We start from the raw sequence: 27,287 nt of genomic DNA on the forward strand, positions 1-27,287 counted from the left end.
AGCCATCACGGCAGTTCTCCGCCCGTGGACCCCGGAACTCTCAATGGTTTTGTAAATCTCATCATATAACCCAGACAACGCCGGTGGGAGACGGCCGAGGACGTTTCTAAAGTCTGGCTCAAACTTCTGGCGTTGCAAAAGCTCTAGCGACAATGCCACCCAACGGAACATTCCTTGTGCTCCTTTATTCAGGACCTTGGCTATCTTCTTTCGGAGATCTCTTGAAATTCGGCCTCCAAGCAGAAGCCGTTTTTTAATCAACCGATCCAGCTCTGAATCGATAAACCGGCGAATGTCGCCGCCGTTCTGGCTGGGGCTGATTGGAATATGTGCGCAGTTCTCTAGACTTTGGCCCTGGGACAAGTCAGATTGTGGCAGTAGTCCTCACTGCTGACGGTGGGACTCACTATGACATCAACGTCATCACGGCTAGAGACAAAAATCTTGACCACTTCTTCAGACCCGGCTACTATATCATGGAGAGCGTCCAGAAGTTCATGACAAGTGAACTGATCACACTCATCTAAAGCGTCGATGATGATAGTGGCGGGGTTGGATCTGGTGATTTCTCGAATAAGCTTGGTGCAGTCTTCGATCGTCAGCTCCCTCAGACTTGATCCATCCTTCTGAGCCTGCTCCTTCCGGGATTCATATTCCCTAACCACCGGTTCCTTGATGGGAACATCGGGATCGCTGCTCGCCAGCTGCCTTAGAATAGCCCGAATTATCTCCCGGGGTATGGACCGTTCACCCTCTGCATTACTTCTATTACAGTAGAAGTAAGCGACGGGTGAGGTAGAATGCTGCTGGATATTGTTTATGACCGCCGAACTGCGAAAATTAGTCAAAAAATCACTTTATCTAAGCACCAGTACTTACACTAGCTTCGTCTTTCCAGAACCGGCTGTACGAGTCAGCAACATCTCCCTGCATGAGAACGGTCACTTACGTATGCCATGCAGCCAAAGAATCGAAGACACACTCGATTGCCCCCATTGAATATACTCGGGACTACGAAGCAACCATGCCCCGGAGCCAGGCAAAACACCTTTCGAAAGTTCTTCGTGATGCTTCTTATACTCGATCCTGGAGATCCAGTGAAACACTTCCATGCGCTCGTCGCCTAGGAATATCAGCCTTGTTCCAAGTGTCAGAAGGGACACGAACTGTCGAGCTTATCCTGGATAGCAGCAAGCTGGTGCGAAACATGCATTATAGGCTGTTCCATGTTATGCAGAATAGTTTTCAACTGCTCGTGCTGCTCGCCCGCCTGTTTGGCAGTTTTCCGATTTACTTTGCACATCACTAGTCAGATTCGAGTCGCAAAAGGAACGGCAAAGCTTACACTCGGCATCGACTAGTTTTGCCCATCTTTCCACTTCCGTCTCATTAATCTTGGCCCACAACTCATCGTATTCCTTACGCAGCATATCCAACAGTCCTCGGCCGAATCGCTCTGCGTTGTGGGTCAGCGTATGTCGATAGGTCAGAGAAACACATACTCAAACAGTTCCCAGTGAAATAGTCCTTTGCTTTGGAGAGATAACGTAGAATCGCAGCATACAGCTCTCGAAGTGACTCGCGAAGCTTGAGCATGGACTCGCAGTCTTCATGGAGATACAGCTTTTCAAAGACTGTATATCGCGCGATAAGCCGGGCAATAGTCTCCACCGCTTCTGCGATGTTAGTGAACAAAGCGATGTCATTTGTTCCGATCTAGGCCGTACGATTTAGCACATCATCTTCAACTATAAACCTTGCATCATAAATAGGAAAAGGGAAGTAAAATCACCGAGATCAAAAACTTCACAGCAGCCCACGGCAAAGCCGCCTGGCCACTCTTATCCATCGAAACCACGACATCAACAACCTTGATGGTCTCCTTTACCCAGACGGAGACTTTCTCCAACACATGGCGCAAGGTGACTTTCTCGCCGTTTTTATTCTCGCCGACCTTCCACCCCTTCTCGCGGCAGATCTCTTTGCGAGAGTCGGTGTCAATTTTTATCTGAGGCCGTCAGTTCCGAAAAAGCGATGTTGGAAATGGCAGAGACTTGCGGATTCAAGGACATCCAGGAGGCTCGTATCGGGTTGATTCAGGCGCTTCTGATCTTCTGGATCAAGAATGTTGAAGGCTTCGGTCCAAGGGTCTACCGCTACTGGGGCATTGGAGGACATCGTTGCCGAGCTAAATAGGGATTAATTATCATCAATCAGCATTCAAAATTGCTGCGATCCTCAAGTTCAATATAATTTCTGGAAGGGCCTCCAACTTGTGAGGACGACGAGAGAATCATCGCAGGTGACACATTTCGCCCCCAATCTGCTTGGCAGGGGCTACCTGGCGCTTAATACGAATGGATTGACGCATTTCAGGATTTGATTATATTTTTGGAGCTGGACATCTGATTAACTGATAAAGTCGACATAATCTAAAGAATTATAGCTTCTATCTGTGCAGCCTGGAGTATTCCCGGAGGTGCGTCGTAATCCGGAGGAATTCTGCAGCCTCGCGGTAACCAAAAGAGGCGCAAAAAGAAAAGAACGGATTACAAATGAAACGTCAGCAGCAGCTGAGTCTAGCGTGGTCTCTTAATTGTAGCAAAATCTATGATTTCGAACTCAATAGAAGCAATGCAACGCGTCAGGAATCCACAGCCTCAGGCTGCCGTGTTGATCTTATCCCCTTCGCCAGATACTATTTAATCACATCACCATGCCTCATGTCAGAGAATACTTTCAGCAGATAATCCGAAAAAGAACTCGCGCTGCCATGGCTGTCATCAAAATCGACATTATCTCCGACGCGATCTGTCCCTGGGTATGCACATCCTCGCTCCTTTACCAACCGACCAACACTGACAAATGAAGTGTTTCATTGGCTATCGAAATCTCCAGAGAGCCATTCAACTGTACCAAAAGACATATCCTGGCGGGTCGAAAGATGTATTCGACATAACTTGGAAGCCCTACTTCATCGACCAGGTTCCCCGGGGGAGTGAATTAGTGCAAGGTATTCCTATCGTAACTGACGCACTTGACATAATAGATCTGACCAATGTTCTCAGATCGTATGCTCCGTCGTATGAGCCCCGAGATGGTTCACGGCGCCCAAATGCGCCTGAAGCGAGTCGGCACCAGCGCCGGAATCGACTTTAAATTTGGCGGATGGATCGGAAGTACACGCAGGGCACACCAACTGCTCTATCTAGCTCGCAAAGAGAGCAGTGAGCTGCAGTGTCAATTATCCGAAAAGTTGTTTCAGTATCAATTCGAAAAGGAGGCTGATATCAGTCGACCGGAAGTCCTGGTGGAAGCGGCCGTGCAAGCTGGGATTCCGGAGGAGAGAGTAAAGGGATGGCTGGCAAGTGACGAGGGCATGAAAGAGACAGAAGAAGAGACGAAGCAAATCAAGGAGTCTGGGATTGTCGGGGTGCCTCATTTCATAATTGGCGAGACGCAGCATCTGCAGGGAGCTGAGGACATGGAGGAATTGTTCCAGGCTTTTATCGCCGCGAGAGAGGGAAAGTAGATCGAATCTACAGCCATGAAAATGGAATATCATCAATCATATGGGTATAGGAAATTGTACGAAAAAAGCTCATATCGAACTGTTCATCCCATCCAGTCTCCCCAGCGCCCCGGCCCTTCTACCAAAGTCAACCATCATCTCCAGCGCATCGGCCTCGCCCCTACTAAATTCAAACACATGCTCCGACGTCAAACAGCAAATGTTATCCCCATGCAACTGCCAGGCCCCAGGGTCGCGCATCGTACGCGGTTCATGCAGATATGCAGAGAAGTTACTAGGTTGCTGGTGTTCCCAGTCCGCAAACTTATTAGACGCCAGCCAGCCATTGAACCAGAGAGGTTTGCCGCGGCGATCGAAGTGTAGAAGCTGAGGACCGCAGATGGTGTAGTTGGACGGGGGACTGTCGTCGGTGGAATTGACTGTCGCAGATGGTGAAGGTGGTTCGATGCTTCCCATGATGCCGGCATGCCCGTCGTGGAATTCATATTCTGTGTCGCCGGCGAGTTCCCAGCCCAGCCAAAAGGTTTCCTTGTCGCCTGTTCACCAGTGTTAGCAGGGCATAAGAGAGATTGGACCAAGATCAGACATACCATAAACCATGTCGTAAACACCTCGACCATAAACAGGGCTAGAATCTCGATCCGGCCCATTCAACCTGGTCACCAGCAAAAGCGACACAAAATGCTTCCACTTATCAACGACCACAACCCCCGACTCCTGCATGTGGCCGCTCTCTCCGGTCCAGAATCGACTCTGAGTAACATGCTTCGAGATTGGCCGAGGCAGGATCCGCTGCAACCAATGCTTCTTGGACTCCGGCATCATCAAGCGATCCTTGAAAAACAGAGCACCAGTGTCTACATACGAGGGATCACGGAACAAGACCTCAGGATTCTGGAAAAACAGCGAGTCCGCATCGATGAAAATCGCCTCGCGGAAACTCGAAAGAAGAATGGCAAATGGCTTTCCCGCCCACCCGGTCAATGTCCAACCGGCGTCGTTCACCATCTGATGGAGATCTCTGGCGACGACATTCGGGAGAGATTCAAGCAGTGCGCGAGTGTCTTCGCTGAGATCCGAATCCCCGAGATACATGATTTCGATCGGGAGGTTGCATCCGAGCTGTCGGAGGGCTGGGATGGAAGTCATCAGGAATGGAGCGTGATGGTCCCCTGCCGTGAAGACGATTCCACGACTGCCGCCATAGAGCTGTGCGTGCAGAGTCATATGGTCGGAGTAGTAGGGGGCCGTCCAGGGAAATAATAGAGACGAGAGGCCGGTGATTAAAGAGCGATATGCCTCGTAGGACCGGATAACCTGGGACAGAGGAAGGTCGAGACTGTCGATGATCTCCGGGTGTTTTCGCAGATATTGGATGACATTATCGCGCACATAATGCTGCTCGTCTCGGGATATCAGATGAAGGGCTTTCCATGGCTCTAGAAGCGACTTGAATGAGCGTGTTCGCAGACCGAGTTCCAGGATTCGTTCTTCGCCAAAGCCCTGAAGAGGCCTTAGCAAGTCTCGAATACGCAACTCATCGGGCAGTAATTCAAGAACGCGACGGAGGGTAGCCTGAAAGTCGACTGATTCGGAATCAGGTTTATTCCTTTGCCTCGTTTGACTGGCATTCGACCTTGACGGACGCTGCAACGACACCTGAGAATTTCGTTCCTCTGTAAGAACAGCGTCTACCCTGGGGATATCGCGATTGTCCTCGGCCGATGCTGATGGGCGACCCGTCAAATTGACAGCCATCCAGCCATGCTCATGCTTCCCAGCCAAGGTATCATTTCTCGAGGGCAGACCGTCAGTCTGGGCAGTATCCTCAGCCAGAAACGCACCGGACCAACCGACGACGGCATGATACCAGAGCGCACAGCCGAAGGCGAAGAGAAGAATTCTAATCACCGTATTTCGCCTTTTGCGCCTGCTGCGGAAGTGGGCCATGCCATCCATCGGGGCTATCGCTTTTTGCAATAAGATGGGGACAGCGTAAGGGGTCCCATATGGCACGCACGGTCGGGGGTACCACGTCGCAACATGTCGTGGCAAAGGAACACCCTTATAGAAATGGAATGGAGGGTCGCAAAACGCCACAATACGGCAGCATGATCACGATGGACGTGAAGACCCGCGGAAGACCGGCCACGGTGTGATTCCGGACATTCTCCAGAGAAGAGAGCGAAGCCAAGCCCGCCAGAAGGGACTGCAAACCCCTCATTCGAGTAATATCTGCTCTTATTAATTACAGCCCAAAGTAAGGGGTGCGCTGAAGACTCGAACGGGGAAATTGTAGCCGGGCATTGGCGGCAACTGATTTGCGACAGTCCGCAGGGATCTCGCGGTGGCTGAACCCCGTCGGGTCTTCGGTCTACAGGCTAAACGATCCCTCTCAATTGATTGCGGAGAGGCACTTGAAGGCATGAACTAGCTTGATGGAGTCAGGACATTTCTGCGTTCCTAGCCTAGGGGATATTGCTTCTAGCCCTGAGTCGGCCCTGCAGAAGTAACCGGACCTAACTGCCTAGGGACAAGAGGACTTTTCTCTTCAGATCTGAGAGAATTTTCTATCTGCTTTCAGCCATTAGTGAGACAGAAGCACTCTATGCTACTTTCAGGCCCAACCCTTACTGCTAAAGCGAGATTGGGTTTAAGTCCCTTGGACTATGGCTCCAATAATCTTTGATAATGCTTCATGAATCTATATGTTCCCTGGTCTAGTAATATCTTCTCTACACTAAATAAACTTTTTCATATGTTCTGGTCGATGCGTCACCTCATAATCAATGTGCACGAACGCCCGCTCAACATTTGGGAGACTCTCCAGCTTCTCCTGCAGATCCTCCGCCACGTCATGGCAGACATGCAGTGGCAGATTGGCATTCATGACAATATCAACCTCTACAATCAACTGCGGCCCCGAATGATATGCGCGTACGGTATCAACCGCCTCAACCGAGTCGCTATGGGTCATGGCGATGTACGTGATTTGGTTCAGCATGCCAGCGTCTGCAGACACTCCGATCAGCAGCTTAAACTCGCCGATCGAGGTATGCAGCCAGAGGCCCAGAATCAAGCATGAGAGAATAACGGCGCCCATGGGATCAATCCACCATTTGAGTTTGGAACCACCGACCGAGGTCAGAATACCGAACCCATTGATGAAGAGGTCGTTGCGGTGATCCTCCCAAAGAATGCGAACCTGGGAATAGGTATTCCGCAAGGCCCAGCAGTAGAGAAATAGGCCCAATTTGACTGCAAAAGCGACGGTCACGGCAATCACCGATGGCAGGTGAAAATCCGCCTCTCCGCCCTGCGCCAGCTGCTGACATGAAAAGGCAATCAAGATTAAGGAGACAGCCATCATGATGAAAGAGAAGAAGATATTGCCGGCCGTCTCGACTCGCGACTTGCCTACTGGAAATCGATGCGTATATCCCTTCTTTGCCTCGCGGTTGCATAGGATTAGAGTGATATTAGACATGGGGTCGAAGATGGAGTCCGCCATGGTGGTGAAGAGCGACAGCGATCCGGAGGAAATGGCGCCGTAAAGCTGTAGGCCAGACAGAAAGATGTTGCACACGAAGGAACCATACACCGCGATTTGATATTGCAGTTGATTGGAGGCTTCGTTGTCCCGGGACTCTCGGACATGGTCGTGTACGGGCTTGAGGAGTCGCTCGATGTGCTCGTTTTGCTGTGTGTAAAAGTCGGCGACTTTCGATTTGCTTTTCATGGAAGCCGTAATGCGTTTTCGTGAGCTGTTGGCCGCAGCCGGAATATCTGACGAGCGCTTGAATTTGCTGGAGAGGTTCAGGGGATCGGCAGCGGATGCCACGGCCGGGGGGTTCTCAAGATCGGAAGACATTTCAACTGAGATGGAATGAATTCCCTCCCTCTGTGAATGAAGCAGTAAAGGAGATAAGGGCAAGAAGAGAGGGAAGAGAGGAAAAGAACGAAAATTCAAGTATGACCACTGAGGAGCATCTTTATCCTGCTTATCACCGCCCCACGAGAAATGCTGCGCCTTTCTTGGCCATCGGCAGTGCTTGGCTTGTTTCTGCCGACTGCCATCTCGCAGCAAATCATGTTGTTGTTCTCTGGCACGAATTGAACGGATCCTTGTCATGAAGTTTTATTGGCGCCTCTCTACCCATGAACTCTCGGCATCTCAAAAAAGAAGCGGCCTTTCGAAGGGCCTATATCACGACGGCGATATAGATCATATCATATAGACCTAGTACAGGCTTGATGCCGCATGAAAAGCCAATAGATCCAGCAGTGATATTTTTCACTTCATGATTTGAAGACTCAAGTAGTTCGGGGTCCTTCTCTGAGTGGTTTGGGCGAAGGAATTCAACTTCATGTGAGAAGTCGCATGCTCACGTGCCAACACTTGAGAAGACCACAAACATCTAGCTCGGCCTAGAAAGGCCTCTAACCAAACTTTAACTCGCAATTAACGCATTCTGACAGACTCAGTTCGGTGCAATTGATATTGATTTGCTGCGCCAGCTGAACAAGCTATGCCCGGGATGCGGTTCCATGACGCCTCGATCCATGATAGTAAACACCGTTTTTTACCTATATATATCCCTTGACCGACGACAGGTTCACATGGCCATCAAGGGTCTGATGTACTATTTTACTTGTTCTATCACAGGAGAACAGAAAGAAAAAGCCCATCTATAACGTCCAACTAATTCAGTGCGCAGTGGGCGAGACTAACCTTTGTCAACATGATCTCTGAAGAGGATCACAACGCCAAAAGAACAGAAGAATGCCTAGCACGAATCAAGAGTCATACGACAACCAGAGCGAAGGGCGTGCTCGTACTCGGCAAAACTGGAGCTGGAAAGTCTTCAATCGCAGAGCTTGCTACAGGCGCAGCAGGTCTTGTTGGACACGATACTACCGCAGGCAAGCTTTCAACGACATGATGCACAAAGATTCAGGTACCTAATATGAATATTTTGAGCCAGGAACCACCGAATGTCAGATCGCTAGCGTTGTGATCAACCAAACGGAGCGCTTCATAATCGACACTCCAGGGTTCGATGGCCCGGACAACGCGTGGGAAATAGCCCGGAAGATTATGGAATTGATTGAAGATATTCGAGACCATCTCGAAATTGTTGGAGTGTGGTTCCTTGTCAGCAACTGGGATATTCGACATGGGTTATTTGAGAAAAAGCTTTGCAGTTGGCTCGAGGCGCTTTGTGGGCAGTTCTTCTTTCGACGCTTGACATTCGTGACCACATTTTGGGGCACTGATGAGGGCGATGAGTTGAAAAGACACAACGATAGACTGAACTTTCGCCTTTCAAACAATTGGGGAGACTTTATCCGTCGAGGGGCTTGTCATCACCAGTTTGGGAAAAGACATGTGCACGGAAGCGAAAGGGAAGAGCTGCTGTCTTGGACACGGGATAGAGACGAGTTGGCTCAGCGGGCAAGAAACATGCTGGAGCTATACTGTGAAGAAGGGACGGTTCCGGAAACACTCTTTGTGCAGGAGCTTCGCGATGGAAAGCTGCTGGACCAGACGACAGCCGCTCGTATCTTTCGACCCATTGGGCCCGGACCTTCGCAGGAAGCCTCCAGTGCTCCAAAGACCAATCCACCTCAGCAGCCTAATAGAGAATGCCCGCCCAAAGCATCCGAAAACAAACCCAAGGATCCCCTTGTGGAGATTTTAGCTGACGGGTCATGCAAAATTATTGTCCCGCCACAAGACGCCGAGGAAAGACTACCAGAAAACTGGGATTCTATGTCGCTTGAGGATAAACTCGAATGGATGGAAATACCCTCATACTTTGAAACTCGAGCATTAATGTGGCGGGCATCGGGTATGCTGGGTCCATACACGGGTTCTAACGCCCAGGACGAGATTATTCGTCATTCCATTTGAAAGGATTTTCCGTCGGATCGTCGCCTCTTGCTCTTACCTTTAAGTTCTATCTACGTTGGACTTCTGAACGGTTAGACTGAAATCTAATTACACTTTTGATTCATCACTTCATGCTAACTCTATGGTTTCGACTGCCGTGACATCCTCGGTTGCTTGGTTACATCAATCCGATGCGAGTGCATGACGACCTTTGGACAAATCAAGCACTTCTAATATGATTGGCCGTGTTAGCCTTCTCCCTGACAGGTTGACAGTGAATAGTGCCATTCTAGCGCGATGTCCCGAAATAGTTGAACTGACTGTCAGTCCTAGCCATATGGAGATACTCCGTGTAGTATGCGGGGGGCGAGATATTTCTTCCCACACTCGTGTTCAGACAAATAATTCCCACAATCTCTACCACCTTCCTCGGCTTCTATCTCCAAGACCAGAAGAAGTGGGATGGAAGTCCATCCGGCGTCGCCAAAGGGATACCTCGATGATGTCATCTAAACACACACTATACCCGGGATAGCTAGCCCATTTCCAAATCAGGAAGGCGTTGCGATGGGGATCCTCAGGCCGGCGAGACCCCTGAATTCCGACTTCTGAGGTTCTGAAAGCCTGATATTGCTGCATCCCCACGCTCGAGGGGCAGGCAGATCCCGCTGATCGTGCCTCAAAAAGCGTCGGCAGATAAAACCTGACCGAGGCAATCTAATTATATCCCCGAGAACCACCCTCCACGCGACAGCCCCGAGTCCAGTGACCACTGCCGGCTGAGTAGCCAATTCTGACTCGAAAGTCTGGGGAGAATACGGAGTAGTAGGGCACAGGGGCACAGACGCACCGCTTTAGATAGAGTGAGAGCACCTACATGAGGGACTGCATGTCTTGGGATGACATGAAACCTAGACATTGCACATGCTACGGATTTATCTCGGTGAGGGCAAGGGGAAATGAGCATCCCTAGCAAGTGTGTCTGATGAACAGTGGCATGCATGCAAGATGTCGATGGGACGCCCATCGCGTCGAAAAAGCCCAATATTCATCAGACCTGCTACTGGGCGTAGCGAGAACCCCCCTGTTAGAGAACGGGCTCGGACCAAACTTTGGCTGCGATGACCCAATAAATGGTGGAAAAAGCACGCCGAGTCTCCACCGTCAGCGCAAGGACCAAGGCCTGTCTGATAAATGGGCCTGGAACCGACCAATCGCCATGGGCCAAATGCACTGATCCTAAATCCCATGAATGTGTCGAGATCCGAGGTTTGTCGATCGTCTTTGCGGGGAAATAAGAAGACGAAAAAGGGGTTTCATATGCAAGACGATCGACGAGGGGCTGGCTCTGTCTTTTGATGTTAAATACGACCCTGCCAGACCGATGAAGGCTTTTTGAATCAGATTCCTCTGTACACTATTCCCTGACCTCTCTGTCAACATCATGACCACCACTACCGTCGCCCAGGGCTTCCTGGGAAACCTGACATCGGACCAGGAGTCCCGTCTGCGCCAGCTCTGGTCCATCGTGCTGAAGCTGCACAACGCTGGGGCTCAGGGCTCGCATGAACAAACCTCGCTGGCTCGCACGGAGACCGCCGCCTCCGCCAACCCGAACTCAGCCTACACCACCGAATTCGCCCAGACCCTGCAGGATGTCGGCATCCAGGGAGCGGAGCTGAAGTCGGTTCGCGACGCCCTGGCCAACACCTCCATCGACGAGCTCCGTCTGAGTCTCCTGAGCACGGCGAAGCATGACCACCCGGACGCGTTGATGCTGCGGTTCCTGCGGGCCCGCAAGTGGGACGTGAACAAGGCGTTCGTGATGATGCTGCACGCCCTGGTGTGGCGTATCAAGGACCAGCACGTCGACGACAAGGTGATTGCCAATTCGGAGCTGGATGCGCTCAAGGACTCGCAGAACAAGGCCGACCCGCAGGTTGCGAAGGCCGGCAGCTCGTTCCTAGCGCAGATGCGCTGCGGTAAGGCATACTTCCACGGTGTCGACCGGGTCGGTCGCCCCATTGGCGTTGTCAAGGCTCGACTGCATAAGCCTGCGGAGCAGAGTGAGGAGGTGATCAACCGGTACATTCTGCATGTTATCGAGACGGCGCGATTGCTGTTGGTGCCGCCGATGGAGAACGTGGTATGTGCTATCGTCACTTCGTGCCTTGCGTTGGCTAATCTGTCTAGACTATCGTGTTCGATTTGACGGGATTCTCACTCTCCAACATGGTTAGTCGCCGTCGTCTCTCAACCTAAGTATCTATTGACTCATCGTTTGTTAGGAATATGCCCCCGTCAAGTTCCTCATCGACTGTTTCCAGAACAACTACCCCGAATCACTGGGCACCATGCTCATCCACAACGCCCCGTGGGTCTTCTCAGGTACGAAACATGCACACCTCCAACCAGAAAAGTAATCTGACATGGACTAGGAATCTGGCGCATCATCAAGGCCTGGATGGACCCCGTCATTGTCTCCAAGATCCACTTCACCAACTCCGTCGCCGACCTGGAGAAATACATTGCCCCGGACCAGATCGTCAAGGAGCTCAAAGGAAAGGAACAATGGGACTACGAATACGTCGAGCCCGTCGAAGGCGAAAACGCCAAGATGGCCGACACGGAAACGCGCGATGTACTCACGGCGGAGCGTCAGCGCATCGGCGACGATCTGCTGCGCGTCACCGGCGAGTGGATCGACGCAGCCAAGGCGAACAACAAGCAACAGGAGAGTGAAGTCAAGGCTCGGAGGGCCGACGTGGCCGAGGACTTGCGACTGAACTACTGGCGGTTGGATCCGTATGTGCGAGGTCGCAACTGTCTGGACCGCACCGGTGTCATCCGACAGGGAGGCAGGATCGATTTTTATCCCAGCCCCGACAGCTTGACGGATGCTGAACTGGCGAAGGCGCTGGAGGTGGAGCATGTAGAGAGGACTCAGGTGAAGGTGGTGAACGTTTGATATCCTGTTTTTCGTTACAATTTATACCAGGATCTACCTACATAGTGTCGGTGAATGGAGTTTTTGTTATCTTTCACGTTCTAATACCTTGATTGCAATGAGTCTAATGTCGATTTCTATCCAAGCTCCTGGGGCATGAATATATCCTAAAGACGAGCCAGCGGTCCGTCCGATCTCAGCACGCCGATGGAGGCCGTCGAAACATCGGCCAGAGTGCGACATCCAGTCAACTGCATGCAGCGCTTAAACTCGTCGTAGAGAATATCCAACACCCGAGACACTCCCTTCTCTCCATCATACTAAATCCCGTTAGCGAAGTCTTCCCAGTCAGAGTGATTGACATACCGCCAACCCCCACAGCGTAGGCCTTCCAATCCAACAGCATTCGGCCCCCAACGCCAATGCCTTGAAGATGTCGCTGCCAGTCCGAATGCCACCGTCGATATGCACCCTGATCTGGCCACCAGCAGCCTTAACACATTCTGGCAACGCATCGAGGGTCGCTGGAGTGCCGTCCAACTGTCTACCGCCGTGATTGCTCACGACGACACCATCACAGCCAAATTGTTTCGCCAGAAGAACATCCTCTGCCGTCAAGACGCCTTTAATCCAGATCTGCATCTTCGTAATCGACCTCAACCAGGGAATCTCCTTGGCCCAAGAATGCGCATCTGAGTTAAACGCCACGAATCCCGCATCATGCGTCTGGTTCTGAATCGTCTCCGAATCCCACTCGATCATCGGAAACGACAATCCCGCCGGCGTGCGGAAATCATGCTTCACCTCTGTATAGCGCACCCCCAACACCGGACTATCGGCCGTTAAGAAAATCGCCTTGCAGCCCGCCGCTTCTGCGCGTCGGATGATGCGTTCCTGCTTCGCGCGGTCTCGCATCGTATAGACCTGCATGACATGAATGGCCGGACCAATGGCCTGACCTGCCTGCGTGATCTCCTCGACGGAGTGATTGGCAAACGAGGATACGCCCATGGGGACGTTTCTACGAGCGCAGGCGCGACTGGTGGCCAGTTCGCCATCGGGGTGAGCCATGGCTTGGATGCCGGTCGGCGAGAGACCGAGGGGAAAGGCGATGCGTTGACCAAACACCGTGGTGGAGATATCCAGACCAGAGACGTCGACGAGGACGCGAGGCCGGAGACGGTATTTATTATAGGCCGATGAGTTCTCGGACACGGTGACTTGCTGCGTGGATCCGGAGCTGTAGAATTCTAGATTGAATCAGCGTCGTCTGTCGGGAAAGTGGAAGAAGCAACGGACCTCGCACGATGAAGGGCAATTTGGCCGTCGCGGCGGATTTGATGTCGTCGATGCAAAGCATCATCTCGGCCTTGAGGTTTGTAGCCATGGTGGGTGATGTTCAGTGGGTGATTGAGAGTGCATATTCATGTCGTCTCTCTAATTGAATTGGTATTTCTACCCCGCCATTTCCATTCTCCGATGTGGCTCCGTTAGCCGAGTTTATGCACGTCTTCGCTGGCATTCACGACCAGTTCATTCTCTGCGTTGAGGCTGTATTCTGCACTCCGTTGGTTTTGTTAAGACACTTTTGCAACTATCAGGGTGGAATGGCATTTATTTAATCCACTGGGTCTTCCGGAGATACTACTCCGTACGTTTATCCCCTTGAGCGCCACATGATCTATTTTTAGTCCGGTGGCTCTGCAATATCGAGTATCCGGCTTTCATACTTGCTAGTATACGAGTACGCAGTATCATAGCAAACATGGCGTCCTAAGAAACATCTCCGTGATTTCTGATTCCACCCGAATTCTGACCTTCAGGCTCGGTCGCGATCGACAATCTCCGGCCAAAATCAAACATGGCTGCATGCGACGGAACCTCGACTGTTACAAGTCAGATCTCGCGCCGGTGACACTTGACAGGAAAGTCGATCCCGGATAATGGCAAACCTTGGCTGAGACGTTTCTCATCAAGCTTTCTGGGCCTCTCCTGTCCATATTTAGCATAATCCAATCACCCACGCCAGTCGAGGCTAAAAAGTCCGGCAGTATCCGGCGTCACATAGCCTAACCGTGGCACCATTCGCAGTCTCGACTCAGGGGCAGCATACCGGAGGGCATTTTAGCCAGGAGAAGTGAAACTAGACAGAACCGAGGAATCTTCACCACCGGCCAGAGTGGAGGAGCCACTCCACATGGCCGTTTAACCTCGATCTTGGCTGGCCACTGTCGGCGCGACTGACGGCTAAAAGTGGGCTGTCAATCTCTACCTGAAACACGGCCTCCGTGCCAATTTCAGCAATGCACCCCAGAGCACGCAGTCGGCAGTATGCAGGAGGAGCTTCGGAGGCGTGAAACCGCTGGTGGTGAATTTGTTTTGGGTTTTAATCAATAATAACGGGTCGAGCGCAGGGAGAGACCCGGATATAAAGCGAGGACGGGTTCCCGGACAGTCGTGAACCAGTCAATCCTCCAGTTCCAACCCAACGAACCGTTCTCTCGGGCACAATTCACCATGGTCGCTTTCTCTTCTCTCCTGCTCGCCGTCTCCGCCGTCTCCGGCGCGTTTGCCGCCCCCGGTGACCACTCCCTCGTCGAGATGGCCAAGCGCGGCCTCACCTCCTCGCAGACGGGCAACGACAACGGCTACTACTATTCTTTCTGGACCGACAACGGCGGCGATGTGACCTACTCCAACGGCAACGGCGGCTCGTACAGCGTCGAGTGGAAGGACTGCGGCAACTTCGTCGCCGGAAAGGGCTGGAACCCCGGCAGCTCCAAGTAGGCTTCCTCCATCTCTTCATGTATCCACGATCCTCCCAGCTAACCTTTCTTCAGCGCCGTCACCTACAGCGGCACCTGGACGCCCAGCGGCAACAGCTACCTGTCCGTGTACGGCTGGACCATCAACCCCCTGATCGAGTACTACATCGTCGAGAACTACGGCGACTACAACCCGTCGACCGGCGCCGAGCAGATCGGCACCGTCACCAGCGACGGCAGCTCGTACAAGATCTACAAGACCCAGCGCGAGAACGCCCCCTCGGTCCAGGGCACCGCCAGCTTCACCCAGTTCTGGTCCGTCCGCGACAACCTGCGCACCGGCGGCACCGTCACCGTGCAGAACCACTTCGACGCCTGGGCCAAGTCCGGCCTCACGCTGGGCGAGCACAACTACCAGATCCTGGCCACCGAGGGTTACCAGAGCAGCGGGTCTGCTTCCCTCACCGTCCAGTAAACGGATCTCTGACGGATTATTTGGGGATGTGCTTGTATTATAATTGAGACAGGGACCGCGTCCCTGAGCTTGAATCAAATATTTCCGACAGGATTGCGGCTTATGAAGTAGTTCGTAACTATGGTGCTCAAGTGCTAGGATGACGACTGTTAGTATTTTTATTCTGTTAAATCAGCCTGAGCTTCTCGTTCCACAGGAAACTAGAGCAGAGGAATCAGGCGGGGATTTCGTAGCGAAAAGTCAAGAACCGACAACGGTCCACAGCGTCGACGATCCCTGTCCAATATGACATGCCCGCCGAGACTTGTTGCTCGTGTTTAACTGTGTATAGTCTAGACCTCAGCGAGTGGGCACCAATCGCACGATCTGAATCGCAAGGCTCGCGTTACCCCCACCGATCGGTGGTTTGTTAAAATCAGAGCAAACAGATGAGGACAATCGAATTGAACTGGCAAGGAGCTCACGTCCGTCTCAAGATCCTCTCATTCAAGACCCGAGAGCAACCGCCATCATGAACACCCTCGAATCATGGCTCTACCACACGCCTTACGAGCCACAGACTCGCACCAAACCCATGCGCGTGATGGCCCTCGGCTTCTCACGCAGCGGCAGCGAATCGCTCTCTCGAGCACTGCGCATCCTCGGCTACGACCACGTCTTCCACGGCTTCGAGATGTTCACTCGCACGCCGACTCTCTGGCGGCCTTGGACGCTCCTGGGCCGCCGGAAATGGGGCACAGCCAGCACCGTGACGGGGTCATCGGATCTCGAACGCAGCGACTTCGACGCGCTCTTCGGGAACTGCGAAGCCATCACCGACCAGCCGGGGGCACTGTTCGCGCCGGAGCTCATCAAGGCGTACCCGGAAGCGAAGGTGATCCTGAACCACCGCAACGTCGACGACTGGTACTGCAGCTTCGGGTCGGTGATCAGGCCGCTCACGTCGGGCACGCTGTGGCACGTTCTGCCCTGGTTCCAGGCCGATCTGTACTGGCAGCGACGGTTCGTGACGGAGGCTCAGGAGCAGTTTTTCCGGGGCTCGTGGGCCAGACATGGCAAGTGGGTGTATGAAGAGCATAACGCGGTGATCAGAGGAATGGTTCCTCGCGAGCAGCTGCTTGAGTGGACGCCTGGCGATGGATGGGAGCCTATTTGTCGGTGAGTTTGGTTTGTGAGGGTAGTTTGCGATGGGGACTTACTGGAGATAGATTTCTGGAGAAAGATATCCCCGACGAGGAGTTTCCCTCTGGAAACACGCCTGCACACATGCTAGAGAGCTACCAGAATAACGTCGTTCGAGTGATTCAGACGGCGTGGCGCAACGTGGGATTGACAGTCGTCGGCATAGCCGGGTTACTGTATGCCATGGGCTGGCAATGGGGATGGGAATGCGGTTTGGATGTGCGAGCGTTCATGGGGTATTCCATTTCTTTCTAATTAAGGAAGAAACAGCAAGATGGATGTAGATGAAGTGGTGAAGTTGACATTGAGGTTGCTGAAGTCTCTGATGGCGTCTGCCGGTCGGAAATCACACCATCAACCCCCAATGAAATCCAATGAACTCATGTTTCGCATTCAAACCCCGAGTCCAAGTAAAGTGAAATTCATTTAATCCAAACATTCCCCTCGACCAGACTTTGAAGCCATCCGACCCATGGATCCGGGGATGTCGCTCTAACCAAAGCGGCGATGGCGACTGACATCATCATGACCAACATACATTTGCGTATATTTGACCTACTATCAACTGCACTTCTCCTCGTTCTAACAACATATCGCTGTAAATCGATATCTCATCCAGACAAACATCATAATGTCCATGATTCCGTCTCTATCAAAACCCCTTTCCACCACTCTCCTGCGCTCCCTCCGCCCTGCCACCGTCCTCCAGCCCCGTCTACGCCCCTACCATCCTGAACCGATCAGCACCAAAGGCGAGGACTGTACGTAGCCTCACCATGTCCATCCAAAGCGCACTAACACGGCAGTCTACGTGGCGGCCACTTTTCCCGACGACTACGAGTCGCCGACCCTGATCATCAAGAAAGCCGGCGGAGCACCCCCGTCGTGGGATGAGCTGCATGCGACCCTGAGCGAGGCTTCGGTATGCCATCGCCCTCTCCCTATGCGATAATGCGACATGGAAGAATAAAGAAGTGGCTGAGAAAGTATAGGTCAAAGCCGACCGTGGAGACGTCGAGTTCCGGCCCCTCGAGAGACGCGACGAGATTGAGAGGATCCTCTGGCCGGATCGAGAGGAGCCCAAGATTGACGAGCTTTAGCTGTTCTCGACTACTTCGGTGGAAGAATGTTGATCATCATCTGATATGAAATGATAGTACTGTATGTGTATGAAACTGGCAGATTGAAAATGGCAATGTGATATGACATGACATGTTTCTACGAACGTACTTCAAGAACTCGGACTATCTTACATATTCTCCCATAATATTCGCTTTCAATTAAATATCCCAACATAAGCCATAAATCGTACCAAAGAGACTACTCTACTCGCTCGACCTGTTCCTCCTCGACCTTCTTATCCACATTCCGCTCCTGCGCATGCTGACCCGGCAGCACCGTTCGCCCTCCCTTGGACGAGTAGACACCACCGGTGAATCCACCCTTGGCAAACAGCAGGGGAAGATCCTCGAGCTCCAGGCCCTTAGTCTCGGGGTAGAAGAAGTACACCATGGGGAAGAAGGCGGCGTTGAGGACAGCGAAGATGACGAAGGTTTTCCATCCGATGTTGGCTGTGTCCGTTAGTATTGTTCACTCCCACTTCTGTTGACTTCTCATAGGATAGTCTGGATAAAGGAAACTCACCAAATGCAATCGGAGTGATCTTGACCACCGCAAACACCGCCATCCAGTTCCACCCAGATGCAATCGCCTGCATGCGACTGCGGATGCGGTTGGAGCAGATCTCACTGGGATAATACCACGGCACGCAGAGCCACCCCGAGCCATAGAAGATCTGGAAAATAAAAATAAACGCAGTGGCTCCATACGCCGCATTCGTCTGGCCCAGCGACAGCAGAATCGAGACCATCACGAAACAGAAGCACAGCCCGACCGTACTGATGAGCAGCAGGGTGCGTCGACCGAAGCGATCCATCAGGAAGACTGGAATAGCCGACCCAACAAGATACGTGCACTGGATGCAGCCGCCGAGAATCATCGCCAGATTCCGATCCATGCCCATGGTCTCCTGAAACATGACGGGGCCGTAGTAATTGATCATATTGGAGCCGCTGAACTGCTGGCCCAGCTCGATGGAGATGATGATGAGCAGACGGCGCAGATTCTGGTTCTCGCCCCATGTGAACAGCTCCTTGACGCGGAAGGGCCCGCCCTTGTGTTCTTCCTCCAGGTTGGTGCGGATGTCGAGGATGGTGGTGCTGACGGAGGGATCGTGGATGGGTTTATCTTCGATGGCGGCGACGACTTCGCGGGCTTCTTCGAATCGGTCGCGCGAGGCCAGCCAGCGAGGCGTCTCGGGCAGGCCGATGACCTGCAGGACGAGGCAGAGGGCGAAGACGGCCTGGAAGGCGAGGGGGAAGCGCCACTGTAGGGAGGATTCGGTGTAGCTAGTGCCGTAGTCCATCCTTCTGGGGTTAGTATACATTGTTCCGGTATAGGTTCTGTAGATAGGATGATAGGGGCTTACCAGTAGGCAATCACCACGCCCAGGATAGTCACCGTGCCCTGCAGTGTGAGCAGGGCACCGCGATACGAGGCGGGCGACAACTCCGACTGATACACGGGCGCCGTGGACGAGTTCATGCCGTTGCCGATGCCAGTGATGATTCTTCCGGCGATCAACTGCGCGACGGTGAACGAGGAGGCCAGGATAGCAGTGCCGATGATCATGATGGATCCTCCGGCAATCAGCATCGTGCGACGACCCAGTCGTTCGGCCACGAAATACGCCACGATGGATCCCACCACGCAGCCGATATCGTACAGCGCCGTGATATTCCCCTGCATGTCGGCGTCAGGGTTGTTGAAGTCGCGACCGAAGCGGTTCTCGGCGCCGATGATGCCAGCCATCACGCCCTGGTCGAAACCCAGCAGCAGAAAGGCCTGGCACGAGGCCAGCGTGATGGCGATGATCAAGGACCGGCCTCGAAAGTCATGTTTCCAGAGCGGCATTGTGGCGAGACGGCTCTGCTGTGAGTCTAATGGACAGGAAAAGCCTCAACTGCTACCCCGGGGACCCGAAGACTCTAATATTCGGGTCTGGGGTTGCTTCCCCGGGCATCGTGACAGATTTACCCCGAGATGCAGGACTCCACACGCCGATCTTGACGGTTGTTGGCATCGGTGACAAGCAACGGCATGCAGCGGCCTGGAGGCGATTGAAGAGTGGATCGTTCGGGCCATCATCGCCCCGACAATGCGGGGATTCCCCGTGGGACACTCGGCTTTCCCGGATGAAGCTTTAGTTCTCTCGGTCACGATGCAGATCGGACCCTTTATCCGGGGATTTTGACAGAGATGTTAGACACTGGACTGTTAAGGTTAAGGCGGAGATTGGCAGACTCGTACTCGTATATTCGTTTCATTATCCCCATTTAGTCGTACATCCTCCCCTTTTCATCCTCTAATCTATACACTCACTATTCGCCATGATATTTACATCTAGATGTCTTCAGAATTACGCCAAACCCACGCAGTTGGCATAGTACGTCACCGTGGCCGGCCAGTCCGAGAAAATCCCCCTGACGCCAACCTTGCGCGCCAACGCATCGACAATGCGATACATGTCACCGTCCTTGCTAATGGCATCCGCAATTGACTGCACGTAATACTCCTTCTCCTCAGCCGCAGCCTTCAACGGACCTGTCCGCTCCAGCGACCAAGTGATAAGATCCAGACCGGCATCCTTGGCGGCCTTCGCGTACTCGGACGGCACGAGCTCGCCGTCGTCGGTGGCGTTCAGCAGCGCAAAGATCGGCGGCGCCATGATCTTGACGCCCTTCTTGGCCAATTCCGGGAGACTCGCGACAGCCTTGGCGTATCCATCCTCGGTGTCGATCCGCTCGTCCAGGTAGATACTCTGGCGACCGAAGGCGGGCTCGTGCTTGATCCAGTAGAAGATGTCGTCCTCGACGAAGGACTGCGGCCACACGCGCGACGGATGAATCCCCTTGCGCTTGTAGTCGTCGATCAGCTGCTGGGCATACATCTCCTGGGTGTAGTTGCCCTGGAAAGGCATGTCGACCTGGGGCTCCTTGAGCTCGGGCGAGAACTGCAGGCCCAGGGAGTCGATCAGGTCGATGTACTCGTTGTGCTCGACGGGGGTGGCGCACTGGTCGTAGAGCTCGGTGCGCCAGTTGGGTCCACCGTACTGGTAGTCCTCGGGGGTGGTGGCCGAGTCGTTACTGGAGTCCATCTTCGCGCAGAGCGACTTGAACTCGGACAGGGTGATGTCGGAGGTGCAGCAGCGGGCCTGGGCGGGCTGGTCGTCGGTGGCCGGCTCGAAGGGGGTGGAGCATTTGGCGGCCAGCTCGGGGATGGTCAGGATGTTGGTGGTGGTGTGCAGATCGCACTGAGAGTGGCGACACACGAGCTGGCGGTCCTTGGTAAAGGCGACGTCGCACTCGACGATGCCAGCCCCCATGCGCGCGCCAGCCAACATCCCCTGGCGGCTATGCTCGGGGATCTGCAGGGGGCCGCCGCGATGCGAAATGGAGAAGGTCGGCGCGTGCGTGATGCGCTTCTCGGAGCACCCTTGCAGCTCATCCTTCAGGGGGCTTGCGTCCATGTCGTCGATCAGGTAGAACGGACGAGGTCCGACCTGGATGTTGGTGATCGATTCATTGTGACTAGCCTGACGGCGACGGTTGAAGGACGGAGCGGCCACGGCGACACCGGCCGTGAAGAGAAGAGAGAGATGCATTGCAGAGGGAGAAAAGGGAGGAGGGATATCAAATGGAAAAGAGAGGAGGAAGAATGAGCCCGTGCAGAAAAAGGAGAGAAAAAGATCAACATCAACGTGGGTGACAGACGCGTTTTATAGTTGTTACCGGCGATTGCCGTCCATGATGGAGACCAACGCGTGCAGCAATGCCCTCCTCTCACTTGTCGACGCCTCCTTGGCAGTCTTGGCTTCACATGCGGAGGGCAAGCGATCTGATTGCTGGAATGGGCGCAGGATCTCTCGGCCTGGGGAGCAATTGATAAAGGAGCGATAGTTCCCATGGTGATTGGTATAGCCGGAAAGCGCTCCCCCACGCTGTGGGCCGATCCAGAGTTTGACGGACTGCCAGGGACACTCCACCGGTCGGAAATTGGCTGCCTGCGCGGTTTGTTGCCAGGAGAGCCGACATAAACAATTCGAGTTACGTTCACGAGAAGATGCTGGTCGACGTCATTCTTCATCGCTCGACCTCGTGTCTGGCCAGCCCTAACGGCCCCAATCGGGTCTATCGCTTCGGACCTGCAGAGTTCGCGCTCCTTACAGAACAAGCAGGTCGCATTTCCAACAGAATGTTATTACGTTTCCTTGCTTCCAAGCGGGGTGTACTAATGGAGCTGATGCTACAGTATTATTTGAAGTGACGTGGCTATACGGGGTAGTACGGGGTAGGGCGTCGGTGGACCTCTCGGTTAGCAACCTGGAGGAACGAAAGGAAGATAAATGATCTCAAAACCGATCTATTCCGATAATTACCGAGCTAACTGTGATGCAGGAAGATGCAGGAAGTTTTGACATTCTTGGTGGCCTCGTCAACTTCAGTTCCTCGTAACTCATGCTGCGATTTACAAGTCACCTATAGCCAAGATAGACGTCGCGGCGTTCGTTTGTTGGCCTCGTGCCATGCTGCATCCTTAGATAACCACCAAGCTGGTTTGCTCCGTCCTGCCAGGCCGAATCCTGGCCTTCTTTCCGTTGTGGCTTGCACTGGGTTACAAGAAAAAAGATTCGTTGCTTGGTGGTGTCGTCCCACTCAAATGTGTGGAAGTCCGAAAACCCTCTCCGGCCTCCCCACGCGGTGTGTTGGGCTTGTGCCCTGGTGATATACCCTTCTGTAGATGGAAACACCCAGTCTAGAATCGCTTGCCACACCCCATTTACGTGCCCTTCACTGGTACTGGCGCTGATGTCCTCGATCTCATGGGCGATTGAAACGATGTCCATGTACTGTTTGTTGTTAGCGCAATTACGAATCCCGTCAGTCATTTTATTACTGTGTTTGAAGACCGCATTGGATCGAGAGGTGCCATGATGGCTTGCTTTGCTTTGGATAGACTTCAAACGTATTTTGTAAGGACTTAGATCAAACTCCTCTGCTGAGAATGAAGTCTTAGACAATGCAATTTACTATGTGACTGACATACAAAGTTGACTGCCAATGGCAGTGGTGGTTTTACTACACAGTCGACCCATCGCAACTTCCCTATATTGCTATAGTGCAGGTACTGGATTCGGATTATGGAATATTTGAAATTTCCTATGTATAAATGGCTACGATTATCGATTGACAAACCGAAATATCGTAGTCTTTCTCAAACAGTGTTAAGATCGAAAACAGTTCTCCTACGGGTAGAGTTCTTAATGCAATGCAATTCATTGACGAACAAGACTAGAGTAGATTCAAAATCATGCCCAAACACAGCACCGAGCTCGATTAAGTCCCATTGTAAATAATTAATTTTCTAGTCCACCTCCGGTTCAGGCGTCAAGCAAAACTAGAAACCTCTTTCTAATTCCACTCATGATGCTCATAGTACGACCCCGATTGTTCAACCCACTATTGCAATACCAGTCCTCGTCCAATAGTAATTCCTCTAACCCGAGGCACAAGTAGGGCCAATCCACTGCTTTTCCCGATTGGGCCAGATCGTCGATCTCAAAGACCAACTCTGGATTGCACCGTGATTGCCAATATGTATCAGGCAGTGTCCATTGAAAGGCATAAAGAGCATTCCATGTATCATTGATCCTCGCTTGACTGTGTTTTTGACCTCGGTAAATCATGTCTATAATCATAACCGCAATCTCAATAGGCATCATCGATACCATGTGATTATGAATGATTGGGTGGCGGTGACCGTCTTTAACCTGACACGCCTTGTCAATCAAATCTTGAATTGCAGGAATCCTGTACGGACTTCCAGGCTCGTGCCAGGGTTTTGGAGTGACTTGTTTTATTGGAAATGACCGTTGACGCTGATTTGGCTTTTTTTTTATCTTCGGGGGGTCCTTGAGCCAGTGCTGTCCCTTTTCATAACACTCATCTTCCTCCTGGGAATGAGTGAGTAATACCTCCCAAAGCTTACTATTATCCTTCCAAAACCCTTCCACTGCTTGAATAAAAGGGCGAAGATTGTCTCGAATGATCTCATGCCCAATAACCCGGTCAAGCAAAAGCCAGCAGGGAACATGAATTGGATATCCAATTAGCTGGCCTTTCTCGCGGTTCCAGTCAGCATTCAGCATGTTCACCATGTGAAAATCAACATTATGCCGACCGTCAGGGTTGGGTATGCCGCCAATTCGAGCTTTGTGGATGTCCAAGGGCGCTGGAAGGGGATACCACCCCCAAGATCTGTGATCCGATATTCCTGAGAGACGCAAAGACCCGCTTTGGGGGTCATCAAGAACTAGGGTCCTCTCGTCAGTACACCAAGGCTCAGACAGGCGAAAGAAAACTGACTAGTGCGGTAGAAGAATGACCACAGTTCCGGGTGCCTTTTGAAGTCTGTTTGCTCCAATTCTTGGTCACTAACATATGCAACCCTATTCTTTCGTTTCTTCCTCAAGCGTGTCCAGTCCTCCCGCTCATCATATATATCACGTGGATCGTGCATTGGGAATTCTGCCCCGCAGGCAACACAGTACAAACAGGGGTCAAATGGTTGCGGTAGAGGGGCATAGAACCTCTTTGACATTATTCTGCTCATTGGCATTGTGTCTTTTGTCTGTAAAAGAGGTAAAGTGGGTTGACTCGTGGAGGCGAGAGACGCTGGAGGGGTTTTAAATAAGACTCCTTAACATTATGTCACATTGAGAACTAAAAGTGCAATAGCAACTCTGTCGAGACGCAGATTAATTAGGAATCTTTACGCGGTAGAATTCCGGCTTTAGTATCCGTTTCTAGAGTTTAATAGTAAGTTACGAGGAAGAACCAAAGAATATGACAGGTTCCGTTCAAATATCAAATGGCACTTTCGTCACAATGACCCAATTCTCGTCGGAAAGGTCCCTGGCCTATGGAATTCTATCAATGACATTGTATGTGATACAGAATTACCATTAGAGATTCAAATAAAAGGAACAGAGCATTACATCAGCCAGGCGAGAAATAATGTTTGTCCTTCCACAAGGGAGCCCTATCATGTACAACCCCAACTCCCATCGGAAACCCACGCCAGCTACCTTAAGTCAGGATCTCAGGCCCTGAAATACGGATGTCTTCATTGTATCTCGATCAGAAGATCATCCAACCGTTGCTGCATCCCTCTCAACCTCGTATTTTGGTGGGGAGGCAACAACCACGGATCCGTCCGGCATTCTAAATCGCCAATCGTATCGTCGACCAAGACAAAGATACTCGGCGGGATGAGACAGAGGGTTGAGATCGGCTTGCTACAAGTATACGAGCCAGCAGACTGACATGTCGAAATTATACGCGCTCGTATTCTCTTCCAATCATTCCCGTTGCTCTGAGACATCTGTGTGCATAGGTGTCTGCTTGATGGTATATATAACTGTCACTGTCTGCGACCAGAATCTATGAAACCAGAAATCGAAAGGAACTTTCGCTGTCCATATTGAGCATATCAGTACGAAAACGCAATGAATCTCCGAACTATTCTCATTTCTCTTACCCTGGCCACCACTGCAGTGAGCAAATGTGGTGACTACTATGGGAACTCCCGGTATCCTAGGTAGGCATACCGGAATGTTCCCGCCAAGATGAGGTCATCCGCAGTAATTTACCGGAGACCTCCTGAATTAAATAGGAACCCCTAGTAAGATTATAAGATATAAAATAGGGTCCTCTGGTGTATCTAAACCTTCCCTTTATTATTATTTTAATTATTAGAAATTAAATATTTTATTTAAGATAAATATAATATCTTATTTTGTAATTCTTACAGGTTATAAGCCTGGAGACTTAATTAACTAAATCCTTTATTTAGACCCCTAGAACCTCCAGAACCCTTATTTAGGGCTCTTAAAACAGATCTTAAAGTAATTAACTATTTTTAAAATAAATAAAATATTTTAATAAAGCAGTTATAGCGCCCGGAAAGCATATTATATTTTAACTTATATTAATAAAAAATTATTAGCATTAGATTAAAGATTTTAACACAGAATTATAAATTAAAGATATATTTTATATAGTTAGTAATAAGTTCTCTTGCCCTAAGGCCCTGGTATTAATCTTAAAAAGATTAGTATTATTTAATATAGTCTAAAAAGCTTAGAATAGGCTTTTTAAATAAAAGAATAATAATACTAAAGTAATAAGCATTATTTTTACTTTATTATCTAAAGTTATCTGTTATAAGTTTATTTATTTTTATACCGCTATAGATCTTGTGAAGGCCCTGTCTAGAAAATATAAAGTTATATATAATATCTAATTTTTTAAAAAACTTTAATTAATAATAATAATAATTTATTTATAATATAAAGATATAAATAAATATATTAAGAAGATATCTTTAGTACTAGATTATTTTAATAAAAATCTAAAGAAAAGAGTTATCCTTAATAAATTAATTTATACTTAGTTTCTTCTCTATAATTTAGGAGAAATATAGCAGACCTTTTTAACCTTTTATTTTAATTTATGCTTTAATAAAGATACTATAACTTATATAAAGGTGTCTCAGGTCCTGATTTAAGAAAAGATATATATAAAATTTAACTAAAAATTAATAAATCTTATTAAAGCTAGAACTGGTAAAAAATTTAGTAAAAATAAAAATAAGAACCAGAAAAATAAAAAAAAAAAAAGAAGAACTTTAAAAACTAAAAAAATAATAATAATCTAAAATTATCCCTAGAGTATTTTTATTATAAAAAATTAGATTATAAAAAAAAACTATTAAAAAAAATATTCTAAAAAAGTCCTTTAATAAATAAAAGACTAATTAAAAAAGCAAAAATAACAGAAAAAAAAAATAGAGTTCTTTAATATTTTATTTAATAATAATATTATTTATATAACCTTTAAGAGAGATAGCCTTAGTAATTTAAAAAAAAATAATTAAAATTAATATTAAAAAAATCTATTATATAAGCCAAAATAACTAGATTATTAATTTAGGATTAACCTATTATTTTACTAATAATCCCAATAACTTTATTATAAGGACCACATAGCTATCCTGCTATGGGATTTATATAATAATAGATTATTTAACTTATTTAATACTTATTAAAGATGTTAAGTTATTTTTTTAATATTTTATAAAAGTCTAGAAAATAGTTCTTACTAGTGTTTTTTATTTTCTAGAGATAAGAATTAATCTAATAAGAATTATTAAAATAAACTAGAAAAATCTTAATATTAATTTTTTTTTAAATAAAGTTATCTTCATAAGAATATCAGATAAATTAGTTATTAAATACAGAGATATTTAAAAAAATACTTATATTATAAAATTAGCTAAGAATTATAATTTAAATTAAATCTTATTTTAGTAAA

At 50.1% G+C, this 27,287-nt stretch overlaps 14 protein-coding genes across 14 annotated transcripts; 6 read left to right on the top strand and 8 right to left on the bottom strand.

The window, feature by feature from the left end:
• Positions 1-256: 256 nt before the first annotated feature.
• P170DRAFT_215217 (ATP-binding protein) lies at positions 257-2,414 on the bottom strand. The gene is made up of 8 exons (XM_024842828.1): positions 2,059-2,414; positions 1,793-2,008; positions 1,503-1,716; positions 1,346-1,456; positions 1,168-1,293; positions 950-1,123; positions 880-904; positions 257-831 (listed from the first exon to the last, which is right to left on the bottom strand). The coding sequence occupies exons 1-8, from the start codon at positions 2,176-2,178 to the stop codon at positions 342-344; spliced, it is 1,476 nt and encodes a 491-aa protein (XP_024701674.1). The 5' UTR covers positions 2,179-2,414; the 3' UTR covers positions 257-341.
• A 359-nt stretch (positions 2,415-2,773) lies between these two features.
• Positions 2,774-3,532, top strand: P170DRAFT_361860 (DsbA family oxidoreductase; the record flags this gene model as incomplete). Its single annotated transcript, XM_024844482.1, has 3 exons — positions 2,774-2,821; positions 2,872-3,013; positions 3,069-3,532. The coding sequence occupies 3 exons, from the start codon at positions 2,774-2,776 to the stop codon at positions 3,530-3,532; spliced, it is 654 nt and encodes a 217-aa protein (XP_024701675.1).
• Positions 3,533-3,601: 69 nt separating this feature from the next.
• P170DRAFT_363657 (putative alpha-1,3-mannosyltransferase) lies at positions 3,602-5,290 on the bottom strand (the record flags this gene model as incomplete). Its single annotated transcript, XM_024844593.1, has 2 exons — positions 3,602-4,068; positions 4,123-5,290. The coding sequence occupies 2 exons, from the start codon at positions 5,288-5,290 to the stop codon at positions 3,602-3,604; spliced, it is 1,635 nt and encodes a 544-aa protein (XP_024701676.1).
• Positions 5,291-6,173: 883 nt separating this feature from the next.
• P170DRAFT_438187 (cation diffusion facilitator family transporter) lies at positions 6,174-7,479 on the bottom strand. The gene has a single exon (XM_024849532.1). The coding sequence runs from the start codon at positions 7,401-7,403 to the stop codon at positions 6,273-6,275; it is 1,131 nt and encodes a 376-aa protein (XP_024701677.1). The 5' UTR covers positions 7,404-7,479; the 3' UTR covers positions 6,174-6,272.
• Positions 7,480-8,274: 795 nt separating this feature from the next.
• P170DRAFT_477256 (uncharacterized protein) lies at positions 8,275-9,446 on the top strand (the record flags this gene model as incomplete). Its single annotated transcript, XM_024853433.1, has 2 exons — positions 8,275-8,428; positions 8,518-9,446. The coding sequence occupies 2 exons, from the start codon at positions 8,275-8,277 to the stop codon at positions 9,444-9,446; spliced, it is 1,083 nt and encodes a 360-aa protein (XP_024701678.1).
• A 1,326-nt stretch (positions 9,447-10,772) lies between these two features.
• On the top strand, positions 10,773-12,557 carry P170DRAFT_215285 (CRAL-TRIO domain-containing protein). Its single transcript, XM_024842829.1, has 4 exons — positions 10,773-11,571; positions 11,619-11,660; positions 11,714-11,813; positions 11,864-12,557. The coding sequence occupies exons 1-4, from the start codon at positions 10,870-10,872 to the stop codon at positions 12,391-12,393; spliced, it is 1,374 nt and encodes a 457-aa protein (XP_024701679.1). The 5' UTR covers positions 10,773-10,869; the 3' UTR covers positions 12,394-12,557.
• Positions 12,406-13,973, bottom strand: P170DRAFT_387234 (alpha-hydroxy acid oxidase). Its single transcript, XM_024845795.1, has 3 exons — positions 13,672-13,973; positions 12,739-13,622; positions 12,406-12,692 (listed from the first exon to the last, which is right to left on the bottom strand). The coding sequence occupies exons 1-3, from the start codon at positions 13,757-13,759 to the stop codon at positions 12,540-12,542; spliced, it is 1,125 nt and encodes a 374-aa protein (XP_024701680.1). The 5' UTR covers positions 13,760-13,973; the 3' UTR covers positions 12,406-12,539.
• Positions 13,974-14,551: 578 nt separating this feature from the next.
• P170DRAFT_411609 (glycoside hydrolase family 11 protein) lies at positions 14,552-15,636 on the top strand. Its single transcript, XM_024846902.1, has 2 exons — positions 14,552-15,155; positions 15,213-15,636. The coding sequence occupies exons 1-2, from the start codon at positions 14,890-14,892 to the stop codon at positions 15,610-15,612; spliced, it is 666 nt and encodes a 221-aa protein (XP_024701681.1). The 5' UTR covers positions 14,552-14,889; the 3' UTR covers positions 15,613-15,636.
• Positions 15,637-15,671: 35 nt separating this feature from the next.
• Positions 15,672-17,167, top strand: P170DRAFT_411610 (sulfotransferase family protein). The gene is made up of 2 exons (XM_024846903.1): positions 15,672-16,770; positions 16,821-17,167. Exons 1-2 carry the CDS (start codon positions 16,124-16,126, stop codon positions 17,047-17,049), a joined length of 876 nt encoding a protein of 291 aa, XP_024701682.1. The 5' UTR covers positions 15,672-16,123; the 3' UTR covers positions 17,050-17,167.
• A 98-nt stretch (positions 17,168-17,265) lies between these two features.
• On the top strand, positions 17,266-18,005 carry P170DRAFT_438191 (uncharacterized protein). Its single transcript, XM_024849533.1, has 3 exons — positions 17,266-17,555; positions 17,601-17,716; positions 17,787-18,005. The coding sequence occupies exons 1-3, from the start codon at positions 17,426-17,428 to the stop codon at positions 17,892-17,894; spliced, it is 354 nt and encodes a 117-aa protein (XP_024701683.1). The 5' UTR covers positions 17,266-17,425; the 3' UTR covers positions 17,895-18,005.
• A 109-nt stretch (positions 18,006-18,114) lies between these two features.
• P170DRAFT_362133 (sugar porter family MFS transporter) lies at positions 18,115-19,767 on the bottom strand (the record flags this gene model as incomplete). Its single annotated transcript, XM_024844512.1, has 3 exons — positions 18,115-18,365; positions 18,439-19,220; positions 19,283-19,767. The coding sequence occupies 3 exons, from the start codon at positions 19,765-19,767 to the stop codon at positions 18,115-18,117; spliced, it is 1,518 nt and encodes a 505-aa protein (XP_024701684.1).
• A 393-nt stretch (positions 19,768-20,160) lies between these two features.
• Positions 20,161-21,596, bottom strand: P170DRAFT_438192 (glycerophosphodiester phosphodiesterase family protein). The gene has a single exon (XM_024849534.1). It carries the CDS (start codon positions 21,515-21,517, stop codon positions 20,273-20,275), a length of 1,245 nt encoding a protein of 414 aa, XP_024701685.1. The 5' UTR covers positions 21,518-21,596; the 3' UTR covers positions 20,161-20,272.
• A 791-nt stretch (positions 21,597-22,387) lies between these two features.
• P170DRAFT_477263 (uncharacterized protein) lies at positions 22,388-22,845 on the bottom strand (the record flags this gene model as incomplete). Its single annotated transcript, XM_024853434.1, has 2 exons — positions 22,388-22,762; positions 22,810-22,845. The coding sequence occupies 2 exons, from the start codon at positions 22,843-22,845 to the stop codon at positions 22,388-22,390; spliced, it is 411 nt and encodes a 136-aa protein (XP_024701686.1).
• A 448-nt stretch (positions 22,846-23,293) lies between these two features.
• On the bottom strand, positions 23,294-24,531 carry P170DRAFT_427707 (uncharacterized protein; the record flags this gene model as incomplete). The annotated part of the gene is made up of 2 exons (XM_024847791.1): positions 23,294-24,225; positions 24,279-24,531. The coding sequence occupies 2 exons, from the start codon at positions 24,529-24,531 to the stop codon at positions 23,294-23,296; spliced, it is 1,185 nt and encodes a 394-aa protein (XP_024701687.1).
• Positions 24,532-27,287: the final 2,756 nt, after the last annotated feature.

The sequence above is a fragment of the Aspergillus steynii genome, assembly GCF_002849105.1.
Source record: "Aspergillus steynii IBT 23096 chromosome Unknown P170scaffold_6, whole genome shotgun sequence".
Lineage (NCBI taxonomy): Eukaryota > Fungi > Ascomycota > Eurotiomycetes > Eurotiales > Aspergillaceae > Aspergillus > Aspergillus steynii.

What these genes read in the sequence shown, in the direction of transcription:
- P170DRAFT_411609 (XM_024846902.1), top strand. Translation starts at nt 14,890, where the DNA reads ATGGTCGCTTTCTCTTCTCTCCTGCTCGCCGTCTCCGCCGTCTCCGGC. An exon ending in TGGAACCCCGGCAGCTCCAA is followed by an intron (nt 15,156 to 15,212) that starts GTAGGCTTCCTC and finishes ACCTTTCTTCAG; the next exon opens with CGCCGTCACCTACAGCGGCA.
- P170DRAFT_215217 (XM_024842828.1), bottom strand. Translation starts at nt 2,178, where the DNA reads ATGTCCTCCAATGCCCCAGTAGCGGTAGACCCTTGGACCGAAGCCTTC. An exon ending in AAAACTAGTCGATGCCGAGT is followed by an intron (nt 1,294 to 1,345) that starts GTAAGCTTTGCC and finishes TGATGTGCAAAG; the next exon opens with TAAATCGGAAAACTGCCAAA. An exon ending in TCTTTGGCTGCATGGCATAC is followed by an intron (nt 905 to 949) that starts GTAAGTGACCGT and finishes TGACTCGTACAG; the next exon opens with CCGGTTCTGGAAAGACGAAG.
- P170DRAFT_438192 (XM_024849534.1), bottom strand. Translation starts at nt 21,517, where the DNA reads ATGCATCTCTCTCTTCTCTTCACGGCCGGTGTCGCCGTGGCCGCTCCG.
- P170DRAFT_215285 (XM_024842829.1), top strand. Translation starts at nt 10,870, where the DNA reads ATGACCACCACTACCGTCGCCCAGGGCTTCCTGGGAAACCTGACATCG. An exon ending in TGCCGCCGATGGAGAACGTG is followed by an intron (nt 11,572 to 11,618) that starts GTATGTGCTATC and finishes TAATCTGTCTAG; the next exon opens with ACTATCGTGTTCGATTTGAC. An exon ending in CGCCCCGTGGGTCTTCTCAG is followed by an intron (nt 11,814 to 11,863) that starts GTACGAAACATG and finishes GACATGGACTAG; the next exon opens with GAATCTGGCGCATCATCAAG.
- P170DRAFT_438187 (XM_024849532.1), bottom strand. Translation starts at nt 7,403, where the DNA reads ATGTCTTCCGATCTTGAGAACCCCCCGGCCGTGGCATCCGCTGCCGAT.
- P170DRAFT_438191 (XM_024849533.1), top strand. Translation starts at nt 17,426, where the DNA reads ATGTCCATGATTCCGTCTCTATCAAAACCCCTTTCCACCACTCTCCTG. An exon ending in CAGCACCAAAGGCGAGGACT is followed by an intron (nt 17,556 to 17,600) that starts GTACGTAGCCTC and finishes CTAACACGGCAG; the next exon opens with TCTACGTGGCGGCCACTTTT. An exon ending in CGACCCTGAGCGAGGCTTCG is followed by an intron (nt 17,717 to 17,786) that starts GTATGCCATCGC and finishes GAGAAAGTATAG; the next exon opens with GTCAAAGCCGACCGTGGAGA.
- P170DRAFT_387234 (XM_024845795.1), bottom strand. Translation starts at nt 13,759, where the DNA reads ATGGCTACAAACCTCAAGGCCGAGATGATGCTTTGCATCGACGACATC. An exon ending in ATTGCCCTTCATCGTGCGAG is followed by an intron (nt 13,623 to 13,671) that starts GTCCGTTGCTTC and finishes GATTCAATCTAG; the next exon opens with AATTCTACAGCTCCGGATCC. An exon ending in CTACGCTGTGGGGGTTGGCG is followed by an intron (nt 12,693 to 12,738) that starts GTATGTCAATCA and finishes AACGGGATTTAG; the next exon opens with TATGATGGAGAGAAGGGAGT.
- P170DRAFT_411610 (XM_024846903.1), top strand. Translation starts at nt 16,124, where the DNA reads ATGAACACCCTCGAATCATGGCTCTACCACACGCCTTACGAGCCACAG. An exon ending in GGATGGGAGCCTATTTGTCG is followed by an intron (nt 16,771 to 16,820) that starts GTGAGTTTGGTT and finishes TACTGGAGATAG; the next exon opens with ATTTCTGGAGAAAGATATCC.